At 49.4% G+C, this 21709-nt stretch overlaps 7 protein-coding genes across 7 annotated transcripts; 2 read left to right on the top strand and 5 right to left on the bottom strand.

Annotated features, from left to right (window-relative positions):
- Positions 1-562: 562 nt before the first annotated feature.
- BP5553_02035 (putative 4-hydroxy-2-oxoglutarate aldolase, mitochondrial) lies at positions 563-1714 on the bottom strand (the record flags this gene model as incomplete). Its single annotated transcript, XM_032010658.1, has 1 exon — positions 563-1714. One exon carries the CDS (start codon positions 1712-1714, stop codon positions 563-565), a length of 1152 nt encoding a protein of 383 aa, XP_031874712.1.
- A 2199-nt stretch (positions 1715-3913) lies between these two features.
- On the top strand, positions 3914-4309 carry BP5553_02034 (uncharacterized protein; the record flags this gene model as incomplete). Its single annotated transcript, XM_032010657.1, has 1 exon — positions 3914-4309. The coding sequence occupies one exon, from the start codon at positions 3914-3916 to the stop codon at positions 4307-4309; it is 396 nt and encodes a 131-aa protein (XP_031874711.1).
- A 3072-nt stretch (positions 4310-7381) lies between these two features.
- Positions 7382-8059, bottom strand: BP5553_02033 (uncharacterized protein; the record flags this gene model as incomplete). The annotated part of the gene is made up of 1 exon (XM_032010656.1): positions 7382-8059. The coding sequence occupies one exon, from the start codon at positions 8057-8059 to the stop codon at positions 7382-7384; it is 678 nt and encodes a 225-aa protein (XP_031874710.1).
- A 674-nt stretch (positions 8060-8733) lies between these two features.
- On the bottom strand, positions 8734-9670 carry BP5553_02032 (uncharacterized protein; the record flags this gene model as incomplete). The annotated part of the gene is made up of 3 exons (XM_032010655.1): positions 8734-8839; positions 8927-9231; positions 9332-9670. 3 exons carry the CDS (start codon positions 9668-9670, stop codon positions 8734-8736), a joined length of 750 nt encoding a protein of 249 aa, XP_031874709.1.
- A 1003-nt stretch (positions 9671-10673) lies between these two features.
- BP5553_02031 (MFS general substrate transporter) lies at positions 10674-12250 on the top strand (the record flags this gene model as incomplete). Its single annotated transcript, XM_032010654.1, has 4 exons — positions 10674-11050; positions 11117-11587; positions 11638-11779; positions 11828-12250. 4 exons carry the CDS (start codon positions 10674-10676, stop codon positions 12248-12250), a joined length of 1413 nt encoding a protein of 470 aa, XP_031874708.1.
- An 853-nt stretch (positions 12251-13103) lies between these two features.
- On the bottom strand, positions 13104-16606 carry BP5553_02030 (putative nitrite reductase; the record flags this gene model as incomplete). Its single annotated transcript, XM_032010653.1, has 4 exons — positions 13104-14124; positions 14176-16175; positions 16228-16378; positions 16461-16606. The coding sequence occupies 4 exons, from the start codon at positions 16604-16606 to the stop codon at positions 13104-13106; spliced, it is 3318 nt and encodes a 1105-aa protein (XP_031874707.1).
- A 1066-nt stretch (positions 16607-17672) lies between these two features.
- BP5553_02029 (HLH, helix-loop-helix DNA-binding protein) lies at positions 17673-20674 on the bottom strand (the record flags this gene model as incomplete). Its single annotated transcript, XM_032010652.1, has 2 exons — positions 17673-19712; positions 19979-20674. The coding sequence occupies 2 exons, from the start codon at positions 20672-20674 to the stop codon at positions 17673-17675; spliced, it is 2736 nt and encodes a 911-aa protein (XP_031874706.1).
- Between the last annotated feature and the right edge of the window lie 1035 nt (positions 20675-21709).

The following is a 21709-nucleotide window of genomic DNA, read 5'->3' as shown; positions in this document are numbered from 1 at the left end:
CTGCGAAGCTTTCATTTCTTTATCTAATTATCTAAAGACACCACCAATTCCTCCATTTTCGAGAAATTTTGGCATCTTTTTTCGGCTTTTGTCCGCTCGGCTTGTTTTTGGAGTATCTTGAGGCAACAAATTCTTGTCTAGGTCGAGACTTTTGTGTCAAATTTTGGGGGTTTGTGTCGTGTGTAACCGCTTGGGGAGATATTAGAGAGCAGCGCAAAGGATAGGACGAGGCGGGGGATAAGAGGATAGCAACGCAGAACCAGGAGTAATACAGATTGACTGCCGAAAAGGAAGACTCGCTATGCATGATGTCTGGTGAATGACGGGTCGTTCCAGACGCCATGCCACCACCAGCCAAACCATGTATCGTCCGTCAAAGAAACTTAGATGCCTTGGCCGTAAATGAAGGTAAGGCCGTGACGCTTTTAATAACTGCAAAACGAGAGCGAGACGGGTCGTCCCGTCAAATGCAAACGGACGACATCAATGCAACATAACACTCAACCCATTACAACACCACGCCCATGATAACTCGAATTGGAAGATATCGCCCACGACTCAGTTATAGGCATTTCTCCAAGGTTACCAACTCTCTGAATCCTTCCTTCCACCTTGCACTCTCATCAGTGGTCGGACGTGGCAATGGACTGCGAGCATATCCTCCATAGCCAAGCCAGCTCTCCATACCGGCCTTCGTGCTGACAATGCCTCCCTGGATAGCAGCCCAATCACCTCTCGCAACAACCTCCTGAATCTTCTGCGCCTCAGCGAACTTGTTTGCCTTGTATAAACGGATAAGTTCGATACAGGACTTTGGTGCAATATTCGCCAACCCAGCAAGAATCCCATGGCCTCCACCCACTAGGCTCTGCAAGGTGAAATCTGCGCTTCCTCCTAGTACTAAGAAAGCTGGAGTGTTGGGCGATTGAGTCTTCCCGGATTTGGTAGCCGCAACGATCCTGTTGAGCTTTCCTGTATTGCCGCAAGTGAGTTTGACGCCTACGATGTTGGGGTGTGCAGAGAGTTGGATGATGATATCGGAGGACAAGTCCATTCCAGAGACCGCTCCCGGATAGTTGTATATCACTAGGGGAATCGGCGACTGGTCTGCAACCGAGCGAAAGAATTCCAGAACGCTCGCTGATGATGGAGAGAACAGAGGTGCGTAGTACGAGGGTGGCAAGACAAGAGCATAATCGCCTCCTGCGGCGTAAGCCTCGCGGCAATATTGAACTGTTTCTCGAACGGATTGAGCACCGCAGCCGACGAGGACGGGCATATGTGAGAAGCCGGCCGAGGTGAGTGCTGACCGCGTCGTTGCCGTGACAGTTTGGCGCTCGGCATGGGTGAGGTGGACAGCTTCACCATTGGAACCTTGGGTTGTGAGGCCGGTGACGCCAGCTTTGGCTAAACGGACGGCATGACTAGCAATGGTTGCGGTATCGAGGTCTTCCGTGACGGGATCGAAGAAACAGATCGTGGGAACGTAGACCCCCGCCTCCAATGGGCGAGAGATGTGATCTTCTGCATCCATGGAGGTGCTGCTGTGGGAGGAACTGTACTGAGAATCGTTTAATGCTGGGTCTGAATATATGCTGTTGGGAGTACTGTCGGAGTTTCGCAGATTGGAGTTGCCTATTTGACGGAAGGCGAGACCGTGGAAACCTTGAGTGAAACTGCCAGCAGGAGAAGGTGCATCGTTGTGAGGAGCCATGATAACAATCACGGTGCGGGAGAATGTGAGAATAAGTACACAGCCAGAGCAACTTGTCGAAACAGGAGGAAGCGTCGACAGTCCCCACTAGTTGCCGCTAGGAAACAGCTTATTTTTCTGGTTTATTTGAATTTGTAATTAACAGAGAGAAATAAACCGCGGCTAGAGGTGGGGGATAGTAGTCGAGGGAGACAGGTGGAGATCAGGTTCAAGGTGGAGGGGTCAACGTGAAAGTGGAGATCGAGGTAAAAGGGGGCGGGGTTGAGGGTAGGAGGTGGGATGTCTGTTTTAAGATACTTTAAAAGGTACAGTAGATCTTGTTCTCCTGGATATGGAGTATCGACGCTGGCATCTCCCTGGGTTAAGTAGTGTTTCGTTGTTCCTGGGTGGCGTAGGAGAAGCCTCCGAGAACCGGCTCATGATTTGCTATAGACGGCGCCGGGCTTTGGGCAATGCCCCGGGCAATAAAGTCCAAAGTGCTTTTCGGGCGCCTTGCACCGAATAAGAGTTGCTGGTTTGCTTGAGGACAGTCCCTTGTTCCCTCGTGTCCTTGGGAGCCCATGTTCTCCAATCCCCCGACGGTACCAAGTACTCGTTACCCTGGCGATGTGGCTTGACAGTAGTGTGGGGGTGGGACCGTTTGCAGGTTTGGCCTCGTGCCTCATGGCTCGTCATGGCTCGGCATGGCAGCATGCGGTGCTTGCTGACTCTTGACTCCTGTCTTCGTCGGCTTTCTTGCCTCCAAACGGGCGTTCGGGCAACTTCTCGTACTAGATATTCTGAGTTAGAAGGACCGATATTGCCGGCTTCGTCCAACTGCCGCAGGTAAGGTAGGTTAGTTAGTCTTGGTGAGTAGTCATTGGCAATAGCAGATTAGTAACATTGCACAGTCGAGAGATTTATCACATATGATGTGTCTAATAATTGCATGTCTTGAGTATCAAATACCGGTAGATCCTGTTTAGATAGCACCAATCGAGCAAAGCAAAGCATATTCTCCCCGATATACTCGGTACCGGGGTCCTGTATATGGGCCCTACTATGGGGTAAGTCGTACGTCGGGCGGCGTGCCTGTTCGAGGTGATATGTCGTCGAAGATCTCCAATGATATTACCAACTCTCGCCCAGCTAAAGAGGTTGTCCAGTGGCGGCGCTTTCCCCCTTCTAGTTCCTCATCCTGTGGACTACTCGCCGCAGCAGTCCACCCGGCCAGCCCTGCTGTCTTTTCCCTCTTCGGATGTAGTACTACGTACATCGTGCGGAGTAATCTCTTCGATGGGCACACTTTGTTTGCTTATTCCCATTTCCCAAGCAGCTGGAACGAGACGGGAGTTGGAGGCCTGGCAGCAACAAGCATGGCCCATATCCATGCTTACAAAAGCAATGGAGGAGGCTCAGGCTCGGGCTCATATCATACCATCGCAGCATATGCAGCTGCAGACGCGTGGGCGTAGCAGCAAGAGTGCTCGTACAAAGCTGCGTGATGGACCCTCGGGGTGCCAGCGAGGCCAGCGCTCGAGGGAGGGAGGCGGAAACGAGCTAGAGGCTTTGATCGCATTGGCCTGGGCTGGGCTGGGCTCGGTGTGAAGCTAGGCTATCGGCATGCCGTTGAATTGAGCGCCTCCGTACTACGCACTCGCACTGTCTGCAGTCTTCTCGTTTTGTCGTCTTGTCGTCGGCGCTATGTTGCAGGTGGTTGAAGGCGCGAAGTCGGGTGATGTCTACGCTGCAGCCGTGGATGTCATCGTGTTCGCGGGGTTGTGGAGCTGGAGGTCGGTCGGTCCTTGGTCGGCAGCTTTGGCAGCTTGACAAGTCGCTAATCACCACCAGAGCAACCTCCAAACCTTCAACCACTCAACCGCACAACCACTCAACCCATCGCCGACCTCGTTCGTCTCGTTCCTGGCCCGCTGCTCCTATTCGCACTTGGTTTTTTTTTCTCGACGGACCGCTGCAAAGCTTCACGGATCTAGTGCCATGGCAGCGGCAATGACAGCGGCGTTGCCAATGTCTCCGCCCTTGCCTGCCTGGCTTGCTCTCCTTCTGCTCTGCGGGATAGTATTACTTCTCTTGGTCTTGGAGTTTCCGCAACAAGAGCGCGCTCCTTGACCTTCCCTCCAGGCTCCTGGTCGCGCCAGCTCCTCGACTGGAGAAGGGAGCTGCTGACCACGCCCCAAGCAACCTAGGATATCCAGGATCATGGCTCCTGGGAACGTCTGGCTGACTCTGGCTGACAGCTTCCTTGACGCCGTGGTCACAGCGGGCGTGGGGGCGGCGTGTATTCTTGGAAGCGGGTCTTGGGCCTTGGGCCTTGCCAGTTACAAGTTGCCCCCCATCGACATGCTGGGCAAGGTCTGCCGCGCTCTCGCCCCCAGCAAGGGGCTCCTCGTCGAGGCTTTTGAGGCATTGTTGAGCACCTCCGAGCAGTCCTCACGACTATCCGAGCGACATAATCGCCATCGGCAGGAGTGCCCACCGGAAGGAGTCAGAAGATCGGCAGAAACGCAGACGTTCTCCGGCAATAACTACCCGGGAAGTTTTGAGCACTTGCTGGCACGGATTCTTGGGCTACCAGTTTTACAACCTAGTACTTAGTAGCACTCATCTGAAGCCCGGCAAGGTTGAACAAGTCCAACGGCAACTGCAGCTAAGATTGGATCTGTCACGAGATGGTGGGCTTTTCCAGCGCTGCTCAGCTCAGTGATTTGGGTCTCCTAACCATTTTCTGCAAGTCAATGCATTTCCCCTCATTTCCCCATCCACGGCGCCCACAATGTCCTTTGGTCCTTGAATATTGGCCAGTGTGCTGATGTACGAAGGTCATCCATCTTAGAAATTTACCCGATGCAGAAACACTTCAGATAACAGAAGAGCCTTGAAGGCAGGCTTCAAACACAGCTACGAATGGAATTCCGCGGAAGAAACGCAAGAGTCGGCATGGGGATGGTCAAGGCGTGGTTGGCCGTTCTGTACGAAGTAGTGGTCGTACCCAGCATACCATTTCGGACCATGCGTGCTTGGCCTCGAACGGCCTGACAACTTGACAAGTACCCGTTGCAATTGACGTGGTCGACCGGTAATGTAATGCAGTCTCGCCGCAGAACATGCTCCTCATCAGCCGATCCTGCCGACTCTTCATGCAAGATCATGCTGTCCTCGATTCCCGAAGCCTATGTTGTTGAGGGGTCCCGCCAGCCCTCGTCCAGAGTTAGTTTTCTATGGCCTTTTGGTACCTACTGAGTAAGGTGGCCTCGCCGGCTTTCGACCACGCATGCAACTCTGCCAGCCAGCCCGAGGCACGCCGATGCTCCTCCGTGCCAACGAGTGTTCCCCAGTAGTATTTCAGGATCAAAAACCGTCCACGTGTGTGTGTCTCGGCAAGCTACTCCACACCAGCTTCATTCGAGTTTCAACGGTATTTGGTGCTTTTGGGTTGAGCCGACGACGCCCAATAGCCCCTGTGCCGTCCAGCAAACGGATCACCTGCTGCGGGAGATCCCGCCTCCGCATGCGGTCCAGTCCTATTTAGATCACCAATACATATCAAAGGAGCGTTGGGAACCTCTGAGACAGCGAGGCAGCGCGAGCACTCTCATCTGCCCTGTTCAACCAGTGGCCAGCCTCCTACCCAGGTCTTCGGCGTTTAGAGTGCTCACCTGGATCCATTTCCCCCGGCTTTCCCCGCATTTGCGTCCTCTTACTCGATTTAAACTTTCTCCTGTCGACGGAGTACCATTACCTATTGAGGCATACTCCGTAGGCAAGTCAGGCTCTGACACATTTTTACGATGCTGGGTTGGAAATTATATTGCTTCCCACTAGCTTTGGCACCTTTGTTACATTTAATCGAAAGTTTGCCTAGGCGCCCCACATTATTGGAGCTCTAGAGCTGGCTAGGGATCACCCCGCGGGATTCCGGCCATCATTCTATGAATAAGCGTTTAATACTCCGTAACCCAGCAAAACCCGGGTTAAATCCGACCAATCTCCAAGGAGTTGAAACTAGATCGGATTCTATCAGGACTATCGACAAAACATTGGGTTTAAAACTGACTTGCATAAACATAGGCTACCCGTCTTTGGGACACCAGCTGTGACGTAAGGCGCTGCTATCCCTATTTCAGCGCTTCAGATCGGTACGCTTTGGTAGGGGCACAATTATCCGATCGTGGCACTAATAGGTACTCCGTATGCATCTGTCAAGGGTGGCATAGCTCTGTGATCTTCAGCCCCAATGCAGCTAGCAGGTTTGTGGGGAAGGCATGAGCGGAGCTTTTCCTTGGTCCTCTCCTTTTAAGAGGGGCTGTGCGTGGGGGTTACCGATCATCCTCCCCCAAGTGGCGATTTCGTACAGTAAGAGGGGTATGACTATTACATGAGGGTTTATTTGTTTTGGTTAGCTTATCAGGGGCATGATGTCTTGGGCCACAGCTATAAGAGCTAAGTTAATCTATAATATGCCCAGCAGCGGGGGAAATCTCACCAAGTGTGTCTCGTATATGCAATTTTTCTTCGATTTGGTTACCATAAGTATGGGTACCTAGGACTTTAGTGGCAGGTCAATATCAACCCCTCATCCTTCAAAGTCTAGATGTACGCTTAAAGTCGGACAAGAGTTCTAGCCCGCCTTCTACCATGTTATCATTACCCTACCTTTATACCTGAAACCTACCTCGTGAAGATAGTGGTTAATAGATGTATGACCACCGACGGATCCCATCAAGCGAGAACGTGCAAAGCAGAAGTGCTGACGCCGAAGGTCTTCCCCATTCCCCTCTTTCTCTTCCTTAATTTCACTCTTGGCCATGATCTTTTATGCGTTGACAAGTATCGCCACGGAGAACGCGTATCGGGTACCTAGCGGGCCAATTTGCATACCAAGTCAGAAGTCGATCAAGCGCAATCGCATAATCCTATTTGAGTCCGGAAGGAATCTGAGCGCACAAATACGAGCCATACTGGCGGAAGATACGGTGATATAAATCTATAGGTGCATCCGTAAAACAAAAGAGGATATTTTATTATTCTACGGCCTTGAAGAATTCCTGGCTATGTCTCTATGAAGGATTTATTATATTCTCTTCGATAGTATGATTTTCTAGCTGTAGGGTTTGCATTCCACTTGTTAAACTCGCATACCCATCTGGGATATCGAAATGCCTTGGTCTCTTGCATCTTAGTATTACAACTATTTAGATATGGCATTATACATAAGCTAAGTAGCACATCCACCACTATGCCTAGTATAACAAAACCATTCCAGTGAATGGTCAAAATGCAACGGAATTTCGCATTTCTTATTTCTACACTCGAGGTTATATCTATTGGAATCGAAAGCTCAGAATTCAACTAGAGCTATATCACTGCGCCAGTGCTAAAGCAGTGGATATCCAGTAACATATTAAAACAAATCGTGAAAGCGTTATGGTGAGGATGAAGAGGAAGGAAACTCTCACTCCTTATTATCCCCTGGAGACAGGGCGAGTCTCGATCAATATTGCAAACCACCCTCCATAAGAACAGCCAGCCAATATATCATTTAACTTTAAGTTGATACTTAAAAATAATGATCCTCCATATCCGCCTCTTTGAACTTCTCAATCCCACCCAACACGCCCTCGTCACCTACTTCCCACTTTCCCGCTCCCACAAGGGTCTGCCACAGACTTAAATATATCCCAACTGCGGCGCATGCGCGAGGACATAATGATTATACCCCGCTTGGTACAATTCAGTCCTCCGACCACTATACTTTGCCACGCCCCGACTATCAAGTTGCTCTCTAATAAACGAATCTTCTGTTAGTCGCGAAAATCCGTTTGCACCAGTCTCAAATTGGAGGCAGAGTTTGCAACCGCCTTCAAACTCGTGCTCGCCATCTTTGTCGACGTAGGTTGTCCATAGGCCGTGCGGTAGATTGGAGATGTCTTGGAAAGGGTAGTTCTCAAAAATAGGAGTGGTTGACTTAGTGTCTGAGACAAACAAGGGAATTGGGAGAATGTCATTTTCGAATAGGGAAGGAATCTCGAGATTCTGAAGCGGGTGTGGCAAGAAGCCCACTTCCGTAGGGAGACGGAGACCTGGCGCTACGTATTTGATGTTCGCCTTTGGTCGACGAACTGATATGAGGAAATCCCGGACGAAACCCTGTTCTAAACCAGCGCTGTCTAAGACTTCCGCAGAGATAAGACCTATTTCATTTGCGGAGCGTGGTGAATCAAATTTAGTCGCCACAAGAGCGAGAAGCTTTGTTTGGTCTAGCAAGACGATTATATATCGTGTTGTCGTGAAGTGTGAGGCCCAAAAGTCTAGTACATATGTACAGGCTTGGCGGGACAGTGTCATAACCAAAACTACTGATAGCTATAACATCTACAAAATGTAAAGGTACAATTAGATAGTATTATATAGCAGTATATAGGCAAAGTACTATTACCCTCTAAAATTATTTCCACCCTCTGCCCTAATGAACTGTTCTAGCTTGTCCTTTCATGAAGGGCATGGCTTGCTCACCTTACTGTCTATTTTCCCCATCCGCTATACTTGCAGCTACGATCTCGCTCGGGCTTTTTGAATCCCACTTCCGCTCTTAAGCATATAGCTACCTACTTAATCCCTTAGATAGTTGAAGGTATTCTCTATCAGGTGCAAATCAAGAGAATTAAGTGACTAAAATAAGACTCTATAAGTCCCTATTAGGGCGGTTAGCTCACGCCACGACTTATATTAACCTAGCTTCTAGAATTAGCATTGTAATAGACAGCTTAAGCTGCGTAATACAGACTTAAAAGTAATTACTGAAAAGGCAGACTGTACATGTACATACGGGCATTGTTTTTGGGCCGGATAAGGGAGTCCAACCAAAGTGATCAACTTACTGGAGGCCATGTTGTGCATGGGCAACACGAAATAGAGTCAGCGTGATCCGAGGATAGGTAGTCGTTGCGCCGCCAGACCAGAAGGCCACTTTCTACGACTTGAAACAAGAGGTCTGGACGAAGATATATCACAAGACCCATCTACTTTTTACTTGGATTAAATTCATAAGCCTCCCTGATCTCGTCTGCCGTAAATGTGCACCACCAGAGCTTGGATATCTGATACCAGTGGCCAATAATGAACAGACTGTAAGCGTTCAGCTGCGAATTAGTATAGAGGATGCGCCTTAGGCCTTAAGGGAAGGGCACTTGGGGGTCTTTAGGCCGAACTCACGTTATGAAACCAGCGGTTGCAGTGTTCATCTTAGCGAGGGTATTTATCTGAGCGTTCTTTGTGGCATGGTAGCATTTATAGGTTTTGTGCTTGCCGCACTTTTGCAGCCCCTTGGCGATATCCTCGTCACCGTCGAACGGCAAGGTGTCGACCAGCACAAGGACCACGCAGGCCATAGCGGCGAACCATGCGACGGAGGAAATGGCGTAGGTGACTAGGTACCACTGGGGCGGCCGCGAATTCGTAGGCGAGACAGGTTTGTTAGACATAGCGAAGTAGTACATTGGGACGACGTGGATAGAGGCCTAGAGATTTTGTGTTAGCCCCGGGGGCTGTAAAGATGCCCGCCCAGCCTCATGAACGGGAATACATGTAGTGACCTATGTTGGAGGAGCTAGCACTTACACAAACCACAGTATATGCAAGCATAGGGACAGCAAAGCGCAGTTCACTCGCAAGCCTGAGAGATTGGGCTGTTGCGCCTAGCACCCAAAAGGTAAAAAACCACTGGCCGAGGAGGAACCCACCCTTCCGGGCGTAAACACGCTGGACGCCCGTTGGCTTTCCATTTTTTGCCTTTCCATCGGTGAGCCCTGCCGTCGGTGGAGGAGTATTGCTTGGATCTGGGTCCATGGCGACGGAGGCGGAATAGGAGGTTAGGAGAGGTGCCAGACTAGAGTTCTTCTCAACATCTTGTTCTGGGGAGACACCCGTTGTCGCATCGGTGGTCGTGGATGGATGCATGGCTGGGATCTTGGTAAAGTCCTCGTAGGATGCAGTTCTTGTCAACAATGAAGTTTGGAAACTCGCATCGTGAGCGAAATGGCTGTCTGTTATACCTTATTTCGCAAAATAGGGGCAAGGGGTAGGCTCGATTGTGCCTTACAGTGGGTAGCCGGGAAGCCACAACAACTGCAACGAGCTGAAGATCGACAATTCCAGCCTTACCTCACTTAACGGACAAGGTAACCCGGCATAACCTACCCCCCGATCTTACCACTGATCTTCCTCACTTCCAAATCCAGTCTTATAACCAGTTATCAAGCGTAATATTTGCGAGCGAGCTAGTAAGTTTGTTGGATGTTTGGGTAGGAATGTTGTAAATTTTGGCCAACGGCGCAGAGGCTTTACTCGAGTAAGTGCTCTACGAGTACTGAGCTTTGCGGCAAACTTCAACAGAGGTTAAGTCAATGACACAGCTACCCGCTCAAGAAAGAGGCAACCTTCAATGACGAGATTGGTCTTTCCTGCTGGTGTGTAATGCGAGTAGTAGTTCTACCTTCGAGCGAATACCTGCTGTTGTATGTTTTGTTTTAATGCGATATTCTTGGTTTGTTGCTTGCTCTCTAGGATTAGAGCGGGCAATTACGACTACTAGTTTCGAGAGGCTAGCTCAATACCGTCATAAGGGACCAGGGTACTTTGCAACGTACATGTACCATGAAATGATGAGCTACGAAACACGTTCTACTTTGTAGTATCGAGTGATTAATAAGCAATAAAATCAAAAACTGCAAGTGGGAGGCGAGTCATGACGTACAATCTCTGTGTTATGTCGCCTTTCGCCCTCCTTGATCAAGCTCGACGCGTGTTGTACGCGACGACCGACCGGCGGAACTAAAGCAGCATCGACAAAACGGTCGTCAGACTGTTGTTTTGTAAAACTTCAATCGCTCCAACCCCCACTTTCAGATAACTTGCTTATTTTGCTCTGTAACATCTTGTAGAGTAGTAGAGCGCGCACGCAATGGCTAATAGATCCGTGGTTAAGGTTTTTGAAGAGCTGGGGCTCGTCTCTCTCTGGAATTCAACAATCGACACGAAATTGCTCTGCATCCAGCGATTCGTCCGACTCTTTGCTTATGGGGGGACAAATCTTATACTCGTCCAGTATTTGATTCTTCTGGGAATTCCCAAAGCGAAGATCGGTCTCTTTATGACCTTGACCCTTGTTGGAGATACGGTCATCAGTTTCATCTTGACAATTTTCGCAGATGGACTTGGTCGGAAATTCATTCTTTCGTTGGGGGCAGCGTTGATGATTGGCAGTGGGGTCGTGTTTGCGTTATCTGGGAATTATTGGGTTCTGCTTGTTGCGGCTATTGTGGGCGTTATTAGTCCAAGGTGCCTTTCCCTCGAGTCTCGATGAGTATGATTTGTTGGGGGGGAATACGCTGATACTTTTGGTAGTGGAAATGAGATTGGCCCCTTTCGAGCAATTGAAGAATCGACCCTCGCACACCTTATACCTGCTGCAAACCGTGGCGATGTATATGCCTGGTATTCATTGAGTGGCAGTTTGGGGACGGCTGTCGGATTTATCACATCCGGATGGCTGCTCCAGTACATGAAGGATCAGTTGGATTGGGACGACTTAAGAGCATATCGGGCCGTATTCTGGGCCTATGCAGTCGTGGGAGCTGTTAAACTAGTCCTGGCCTTGGCTCTCAGCCAGGCTGTTGAGCTTGAGGCCAAGCAACTTGCTCCTGTGGAGGCTTCCGAGACTACGGCACTTCTTGGCAACGGCGCCGAGGAGGTGGGGCCAAAGAAATCTACTATTCGATCGATACTACCAAATATCAGCAAGGAGAGTGTAGTTATTTTGATAAATTTGTGTTTTCTTTTTGGGCTGGATTCCTTCGCATCAGGCCTAGCGCCACTGTAAGTTCTCCAATCCACCTATAGAGACCATCTGATACTGAACGAACTAGTTCTTGGTTGACTTTCTTCTTCCACGATAAGTTTAATCTTGAGGTAGGGAAACTAGGATCTTTATTTTTCACGACCAGCATAATTACAGCCATTTCGATGATCCTAGCTTCCTCAATTGCAAAGAGGTTAGGAAATATCAAGGTTTGTCCTGTTTGCCGTTGTTTCAAAGCACTTCTAATAATCTTGCAGACCATGGTATTTACTCACCTGCCGTCTGCTGTTTTACTCGCCCTCATTCCGGTACCAAGCTCCCTTCCGATTGCAATGCTCTTCCTCATCCTGCGATCTTCTACGCAACAAATGGATGTAGCACCCAGAGCTGCTTTCTTGGCGGCTGTTGTTCTGCCACACGAGCGGACAGCCGTAATGGGTATTATAAACGTTGTTAAGACGTTCGCTCAGAGCCTTGCTCCGTTTATAACTGGTATATTAGCGGGTCATCAACTGCTCTGGGTTGCATTTATCGCAGCAGGTTCGTTAAAAGTTACTTATGATTTGGGTGTGCTGGTCGTGTTCGTCAACCACAAAACTCATGATGACCGAGCTGAGGAGCAGCGACAAGCTGAGGAAGAGGAAACGCTAAGGGGGAGCGAGGATGAAGATGAACAATAATATCCGGAAGCAGTGTATATATTTTCAAGCGTCGCCCAACCGCTAGGTAACATCTACTTGAAGATATTCTGGAGCTAGGGGTTGGCAAATTAGATACGAAAAAGATTCAACAAACGCGCAAAGGACTGTTTTAATGCTAGTCTGAAGCGGCTTCAATATCATCAACAGAAAGATAATGTGGGCCTGAGTTGAGCGGTATTATAAATTAGAGTTAAACACGATGTGGAAACTCAAAGATAGAAAGCCATCTGAAAGGAATAGGTATCCTACACCTGTACTCGGCCTTATCAAAGGGGCTTTCCTAATTGTAACTGACAACAGGAAGTCGACCGTATTGTGTAGTAGGACCACGTAGTAGGAAAATGGAGCATTATGCTATCCGGACCATCCGGCATTTTGAAGTGCAACATCAACTCATCATCACCCTTCTATAAGGCCGCTCTATCTGTGCCTGTTGCATTGCCTAAGATACTCGCCACTATCTCCTGCACCCAACCCTAGCCATTTATATCGAGAGAGGATTCTGTAGTATTTGTTAGCTAAATGAATGATTACTCTTGATATGGTACTGTTATCAAAGCATAACTCCTGTAATTGCAACTCCTATGCTCATAGAATAGCTTTGGAATGTTGATCTTGAAACATGAGAATTTCCTGTTAAGTAGGCACATAGTAGAAATTAACTCAAAAAGAAATAGAAGAAAGCGCAAAGGCACTCAAAACAAGAGATTAATTATATCTTCTTTGCTAAGGAAGCACAGACTAGACTGTTAGGGAAGTACTTATACGTTAACGTTCTTTTACATTCATAATATCGGTCATTGTCACATCACATATTCCCCCCTCAGGCCATCTACCAATCAATATTCCCCTCTCCTGGCCCTCCAACAGTCTCAAGTAGTCTTGTCGCCTCAAACGGCTTCCGTCCCTTCACCCTCATCCCATTCCTCCCAATCTTCTTGTCAAGTTTCTCAAACGCCCCCACGCCACTCTCCCCCTTCTTCACCATCCACTTCTTAGTCCCCAACACTCCGTCCAATTCATGCACAGGCGGCAACTTCAAATACACCATGCCGTCCTCCCGCTCCTCTACCGGAAACGTTGCAATGCTAACCTCTTCATCATTCATACAGCGCCCCGCTTGCTCGCCGGTCAACTCGAAATTGCGTTTGTGATAAGGACAGGAAACCCAGAGTTTATCCTTCGAGTCACCGATTAGGCCATCTGAGAGGACGAATGCCCGCTTATGGGGACACATCTGCTGACTAGCAAGCCATTTCCCCTTCACCCTAAAAATAGCAAGTTGCGTATCGCTCCTCTTAACATTTGCGGATATGCCATTGGGGGTATCGTCCGCGCCTGCGAAATAGCTCGCTTCTATCATGGGTTGCCAGGTCAGGGATGTCCACTTCGTATTCTTGAAATCCTCCTTGGCGCTCTCCTTAGGCCAGTATACCGGTCTCATTTGTCCACGATCTTCTTCCGTCTCCATGTTTTCCATGGTCTCCGTCGTGTTATCGAATTGTTGGAATTTCTTGCTCCGCGAGGGGTCGTTGATTGCTTCGGCCCACTCATCGAAGAAAGTGCCGACCAGTTCTTCCATTTGTGCCTCGAGGGAGGCGCAGATGCCGAGTTTGTCCTCGAGAACTACTTCGCGCAGGTATTTGATTCCGCCTGGAAGGGCTTCGAGCCAGCGGGCTGTTCGTTGTAGTTTGTCTGCGGTGCGGATGTAGAACATGAGATAGCGATCCAGGATGGGAACCACATCATCAGGCGGCACGTCTTTAGCTAGGAGTTCGCAATGCTTCGGCGAAGCACCACCGTTGCCTCCGACGAATATGTTGAATCCTTTTTCTGTGGCTATGAGGCCGAAGCTGAGACTATGTTAGTTGCATTTCACCATGTCGTTTGATATTCCGACTTACTCCTTGTTTTGAGCCTCTGCACACTCACGTACACAGCCGCTAACACCCCCCTTCATCTTATGAGGGCTTCGAACACTTTTGTACCTCTCCTCTAACCTCACTGCCATGCCAACACTATCCCCAATACCATATCGGCACCATGTCGTACCAACGCAACTCTTGACCGTCCGCAAAGACTTGGCGTAGGCATGTCCACTCTCCATCCCCCCCTGGATCAACTCCTTCCAAATTGGAAGGAGATCTTGTTTTTTCGCACCGAACATATCGATTCTCTGTCCCCCAGTAATCTTAGTATAGAGGTTATACTTCTTTGCCACATTCCCAATAACGATCAATTTATCTGGTGTAATCTCTCCGGCACTCACACGGGGAACAACCGAGTACGTTCCGTTTCTCTGGATGTTGCCCAGGTATCGATCATTCGTCTCCTGGAGACCATGAACAGGTTTATCCATGACATGTTTGTTATATAATGACGCGAAAATCGAACCGATGCTAGGTTTGCATGCTTCACACCCTTGGCTCTCAGGATCATTTCCCACTTCGTTCATGACTTCTCGTAAAGTCTTCAGTTTCTTGACGGAAATGATGTTGTAGAGATCCGCCCGGGAATAGTTGAAATGGGGACAGATGTGGTTCTTAACTTCGTTGCCCATTGCTTTCATCTGTTCGTTGAAGATGCTAGTCACAAGGGGCATACAGCCACCACACCCCGTTCCGGCTTTGGTACAGGACTTCACATCGCCGATGCTATTGCAGGTGCCGTCTTTGACGACATTGCATACATCGCCCTTCGTTACATTGTGGCAAGAGCAGATTTGTGTATCGTCGTCGAGATCGGCGCCACCTTCATCCCCCTCTTTGCTCGCCCCCAGGATGAATTGACTAGGCGGAACATCCAACGGCTTTTGGTTCTTCACCATGGGCACCAACTTCACATAATCTCGCGTATCCCCAATCATCATCCCTCCAAGGAGATATTTCCCGTCTGCGGTGAATAGGTACTTCTTGTAGACCGCCTGGAAAGGGTCCTTGTATGTCAAAGCCGTGACCGCGGGAGGAGGTGGACCGTCGGTACGTCGTCGTAATCCATTTGCATTTCCCTCCTTCCTGCCGGCCCTCACTGGGAGGTGCTTAGGCCCATCTCTGTCCGCGAAGAAATCTCCAAAACTAGCAACCTCCACACCCAACAATTTCAATTTGGTGCTCAAATCCGGCCTCTTAAACTTCCTGTACGAGTGCACTTTTGCTTGCGTAAGGTTGAATGACAGAACATCAGCCATTTCAATTCCCGGAGCAATAAGTCCAAACGTCTGATTCTCCCAACTCGCACATTCACCAATGGCGTAGATATCTTCCACGCTGGTCTTCAACCATTCATCAACGGCAATGCCACCCCCTGGTTCCGCACACTTGATGCCCGATTTCCGCGCAAGTTCATCGCGAGCTTTGATGCCAATGGCGAAACAGATTGTAGAGCAAGCTATGCTCTCACCATCCTCGAACACCACCCCTTTTACTGTGTTATCTTCCGTGACTTCAATGTTGCGCACTCTCGTGCTCAGCAGAACATCCAACCCCAATTTTCTCACTTGCTCGAGGACAATGGCACCAGCATCTCCATCTAGCTGCCGACTTAATACCCATTTATTTCTCTCGATCAATTTAACTTTTGAGAAATTTTCCAAGTCCATCATCGCTTTGGCGGCTTCAAGGCCGAGTAAACCGCCGCCCACCACAACACCATGAGTGCCTTTTTTTAGGGCTGAAGATTCGATGAGTTTTTCTAGATCTTCAATTGTGCGGTATACGAAGACGCCCTTGGCGTCATGGCCGGGCGTGTTGCGTGGAAGGAGGGCGTCGGAACCCGTGGCAAGGACGAGGATATCGTAAGGAACGATCTCCCCCGAAGAGCAGGAGACGGCCTTTTGTTCTGTGTGAATCTCGGTGACTCGTGTGTTGAGGTGGTAGTTTAATGAGCCTTTTGGGCAATTCGTGTACTGTAGTTTATGCATTAGTTATTGCATCCTATAGAGAGAGAGAAGTACATACCCATTCTTTTGGATTGAGATATAAATTCTCAACTTTTCGATGCTGGAAGAAACTTGTCAACCCTACGCGGTTGTACGCTATATGTGCTTCTTCGCCGATGACGACGATATCGTATTCTCGCCGCTTTGCATCCAGTTTCATTAATTTCTCTCTAATTGGCGCACAAGTATTAGTACTCCTTCCATTCCTTGGAACGCTGAGAAGTACCCCCATAAGGAGAGATTGATCCTTACATGAAGCTAATTCCAACCATCCCTAGACCAACGACGACAATCTTCTTTTTTGGCCCTCCATGGCTCTCGTACTCAGAGGCTTCCACTCCGTTGGTGCCATTAGTCAAAGGACTAGGTATGATATCTTGAGGTTGCCAGCTACCCATGGTGAAAGCTGTAGAGAGGACGCTCTAGTACCCGTCTAGTAATGAAGGCTTTCATCAACTCCAAGAATCTTGAATGGGAAGTATGGATGAGAAATGAGGAAACTGAGAGAAAGCGAAGAAATGAGAGAGGGAGAAGTCTGGAGAGGAAATAACCAATGATCCGTAGAAGTTTACTAAACAGAGATTCTGCCTATCTACATACCCCAATAACAGACGAAGAACTACACCGTCCGTACGACTAAATCCTCGGAAGTCCATGTCGATGATAACTCAACTGGCGTCCCACCGCGCCGTGGCCTTATCATCCAGATAGAGCGAGCATGTTTCCTAATCTATGCGTGGGACGATTCATGTCTGGATCTCCGGCCATTTCACGGTTGATGTTCGACAATCTCCGAGGGAGGAATTCTATACAAAGTGGGAGTGCAATCTCTCTCCGACGCTGGCTGGTTCATGATATCTTGGGGCGCGATAAGGAATGCGGTAATATCATTCGCTGATAGGGAGGCTGATGAGCGGAAGCGCCCGAAAATATCCCGGAGCGGGTATTTAGCGGAAAAGTCGTGATAAGGGTGAAATCGGGCAAGGGTCTTATAACTTTTCCCTTGCTTGGATCAGACGCTGTTCTGAAGACTTGAGCAAGTATCTTAGGCAAGGTATGTATGATATTTCAAGTTTATAATTGTAATCTGTGCTTAAAAAATAGTAGATAAAGCAAATTCTTTGAAGGGTTTCCTCTTCTAACTGCAAGTGTGTGGAGCTTTACCCGGCCCAGAAGTGCAGCACCCATTGAACACCCGCTAACGGAAAATTTTAATACAGGAAATACGAAATGCAAAAGGTGGAAACTCAGGATAGGTATAGAGATGATGCTTCCCAAAAACGCCTGCAGAGTCTGCACCAGCCCATGATAGAGCCACCTCCTGCCATCCAACAAACGCCTTGTCATGAAACATCCACAAAAGACCCGAGAGACAGCTATTGCCGACATTTTTAGAAGTACGACAGCTAGGGAATCGTCCTAGTTATTTTTCTCTGTTGAGAACAATGAAGCGGCCGTCAAAAATCAACAACCATCACTTATATCTTCCTCGCTCATGCTCTCGTAGCCGGCATCTTCCCCCATGCCGATAATGTGTTTGGTGATACTTAAGCACCGCGCGACCATCTTTCGCTTGGACTCCTTGTCTAGGCCGCTCTCCTCACTATCCGGGCCTCCAATCCAAATCCGAAGGTTGCCTGCCAGTTTCTCAAGTTGGCTACTACAGCTCAAAGCCACCTGTTCATGCTTATGGATTCTCTCCATAAGGTTGAACGCGGCAGTGAAGCCGAGTAGAGTTAGATTTGTAGGCACGACGCTCTGAATGATGCGGTGTGCCGCGACAGGGTTTTGTGGCGAGGGAAAGCGGTCAAGGTGTGCAATGGCCATAGCACAACGGAGCGACATATTGACATCAGGAAGATTGGTAGTACAGGTACTCGTGTTGATAAGTGTTGGCGACGTCTCATTTTCGTCTTCGGGTTCAAAAGGACCAAGGGCTTGGAGAGCAGATGCAATATTGGCGCCACGCTTTTCCTTAACCAAGACGGCACGAGCTACCAGTGCTCGAATTTGAGCTCGTGATCCAGTAGGTGCCACCTTAATGGCTAGCGCAATATCGGACACAATAGAATTTTGGCTCTCAGCATCGTCTTTGGTGTCGAGGCTCCTAGTAAGAATTCGTTGTAGAACCATACTCGAGTACCATGCCGCGAGACCGTCAAGAGGGCTGCGAATCGCAAAGTCATCTATAACACCATCCATACCGTCTCTCGGCCCCTGAACATTGCGTACCGTTGGCAGGTGCCATGCAAGGTTGTATGCACGTTGAACGATGCCATCCGTCAGGACATCATCGCATTCTTCCTCCAGGAGAGCTGCTAGATACTCTGGAAACTCAATCTCTTGCTTATCTCTGGTGTGGGCCATCAACTGCTTCAGCTGCTTCGCTTCGTTCCATTTCCATCGAGCCAGCTTTGCTGCAACTTCATGGAACATAGAAAACCCATTGAACCCGGCCTTGCCAACTTCCCAGAGAAGGACACGGATGTGCAAAGCCTTTAGCATGAGACGAGCTGGCGTATCTGGTAATGTGCCAGAGGCAAGTAATGTCAATGTTAGTCGACTCTTACTCACATCAACATCTCCACCAGCTAATTGAGCATCAAGCGCAATCTCCCATGCTTTGACTCGCGCAGCTTCTTGCTGTGGGGTTATCCCTGTAAGATAGGTATAGCTACTGGGCCCGATTACGTTGCGCATGCCCAATTTGGCTATCTTCAGGCAGAGCGCTGCTGCCTCCAGAAAGAAGTTGTGACGAGGAACCCAGACAGTTTGGACCGCGGTAAGCCAAGCCCGTCTGCGGACCTGAATGGACGACGCTAGGGATGGGACTGCAGCTAAGGATGTGCCCTGGGCCTTATTGTCCTTTGGTTTGGGGGTTGGTGCAAATAATGAAGGTAAGAACACATAGAGCAGAGCGCCCAAAGCTAGAAATAGCTTGATATATGTTAGCGTTTGGGCTGCGGGAACATGGTAACCCAAGACGCTGATGTCGAACGAGGAATGCGCGGCTTGGGATAGACTCCGGAGCATTTGGACTGGCAGACTAAAGAGACCACGGCCAGATGGGGTATCGGCGCTTTGCTCCGTCTCGCTGAAACCTTCCATAATCATTAACCCAGCCAACGATCCAACCATCAACCTGCCAAAGTAGCCGCCTCCGTTCTGCCATCCATTGGGACCAACGGGCTGGCGTTGTTGCTGGAATTGTTCTTGAGCGACTGGGTACGTTTGTTGACTTGATTGACCGTGAAGTCGTCGCATAGATTCCGGCACTCGGATCATTCCTTGAGGATCGACGGCTCCGGAACGGCCTGGAGTTTGGTAGTCGCGCGGATACTGAAAGGGGTTTGTTATCGGGGGTGCAGGTGTGAACCCCATTGAGCCAGAGCGAAATAGCGTTTCAAACGCAGCGAGACGGGCCTTCTGCACCATATTCTCTTCCTGAAGTCGCTTGTTGCGCTTCTCTAGATGGTTAATGTATTCAGTCGCTTTACTTAGGACCTGGAAGCCATATATCAGCATAGCTCATCCGATGTGGTATAGACGCTAATAACAGAATATAGTGGGCGCTTGGCCACATAGGAAAGTGGAATATGTAGATGAGACGATAGTGCTAGTGACTAGTCGCCGGGAAATGATATTCTCTGGTCTGAAAAATACGAGCAAGCACACAATCCAAATAATTTGCGGATAGGGAGCAGTTGGGACAAGCGTCCTAAGCGTCGAACACAATACGTGAACACATATAGTACGAAGAAGTGACTTACAGTGGCCTTATTCAGCTTATGGGCAGGAGTTAAGCCTTGTAGCTCTTCCCTGTCATCGGCCGTATCTTCCCCTCGGGCACTCTTGGTCATGATCCGGAGACTTGGTACACTGTCGCGCAACGCAGCAATCTTGTCATTTAGGTTTGTTCGGTAACGTTTCTCGATCATATTATGCGCTGTTTTCTTGACTGGAGGGTGCTTCGCAGCCCCATCTTCGTCTTCATCATCTGCCGACACGGAGGATTTGCGTTTGCGGCTGTTGTCGTTCGTCTCAGGGGAGGATATTGAGGGGCTTTTGTAGCTTGGAGTCGATTCCGGGCTGTGGCTGCTGGCCCCTTGGTAGCGGAGGTGTTGCGGCATGGCGATGTTGCGTAGTTTTTCTTGCTGGGCCGGCGTAAGGGTATCCATCGTCATGTAAGTTTGCGCGGGAGGAATTGGCTCGAACTTTGGTGGCTCAGGCGGATCCCAACTCAAGGGAGTCGAGTATAGGTTGCCTTCGTAGGGAGGAGTTTCCTGCTGCTCCCAATCAGCAGCGAACAGAGGGTTGTCGTCCAGCGTGTCGGTAAAAGCCACGGGGGCGTCGTCAAAGTCGTTCGGAGAGTCCTGTAGAGAGTCCTTGAGGGAGTCGTTCAGTGAGTCGAAGCCCGTAGAGATGCCCGAAAGTGTGGAGGGATCGACGCATGTCTTGGAGGCCATGGTGAGGGAGGGCAGAGGGGGGGGGCGGCAGTGGAATAGGTTGCCAACTGTCAATCTGGGATTCTGGGCTGTTGTTGCTGATGCTGATGTGGATGCGGATGCTAATGTGGCCGATAAGAGCAGGATGGCGTGAGGGGGGATGCAGTTCAATCACACGGCAAAAGAGAGTATCTGTGACGAGGATGCATCTGCATCTGCATTTGCCTTTGCGGGTGCTGTTGTGGTTGAGGTTGACTTTGCATTTGGGGCGATGGAGTCTGGCAGAGTTTGTGGTGCGATGCGGTACGATGTCGGTGGAGCGCATCGTACGATGGAGGTTACTTTTCGGCATGCAAATGCGCGAAATCACGCCAGCGCTATTTGCGAAGTACGTAGCAAGTACTTTATGCGGAAATCAGATAACGGCCATGCCGCGCGCTCCCATCAGCTTGTCCAGGACTCTACGGAGAAGACTCTACAAAGGTATAATAAGACTCTAGGAGCCAAAACTACAGTGCCATAGAGCGGCTCGAGAGTGTCTGAACCTACTCGCACTCTGCGGGTTATGGAAGAAGTACTGTAGGTACAAGTCTACAAGAGCCGTCAATACGGAGTAATGATTGGCCTATTTCAACGACGGACGGAGGTATTGTATACGAGTAGAGTCTAGACTAGGTACCTAGGTACCTTGGTATGCTGAGTAAGTGTCTCGCTCTCCTGGACCTTACGCCCCGAGACACGAGTTTCCAAGTTCCAACTGGAGAGCGCAATAACATCGATGAACAATAGTTCTTGGCTACATGTAGTTACTCAAGAGAAGAAGCTTGTTTACTTTGTAAGGGATATACCTACCTAGTAGGTACTGTACAGAGTACAAGCAAACAACATCCTACTCATATCAACAGCAAGCTGAGCCGACAGGCGCCAACCCACGTGCTGATACTTTTATAAGCTTCAACTTTCGTGGTCCACGTTCCAGCTCATCATCCTCCGCTCACTCAACTCTGGCATCGAAAAGCCTTGAACCCACGGTACTGGACTACGTACATCTGCCCA

The sequence above is a fragment of the Venustampulla echinocandica genome, assembly GCF_003357145.1.
Source record: "Venustampulla echinocandica strain BP 5553 chromosome Unknown scaffold_0, whole genome shotgun sequence".
NCBI classification, from domain to species: Eukaryota; Fungi; Ascomycota; class Leotiomycetes; order Helotiales; family Pleuroascaceae; genus Venustampulla; species Venustampulla echinocandica.
Note: the sequence above shows the minus strand (reverse complement) of the source record. Positions and strands in the feature narration are given on the sequence as shown.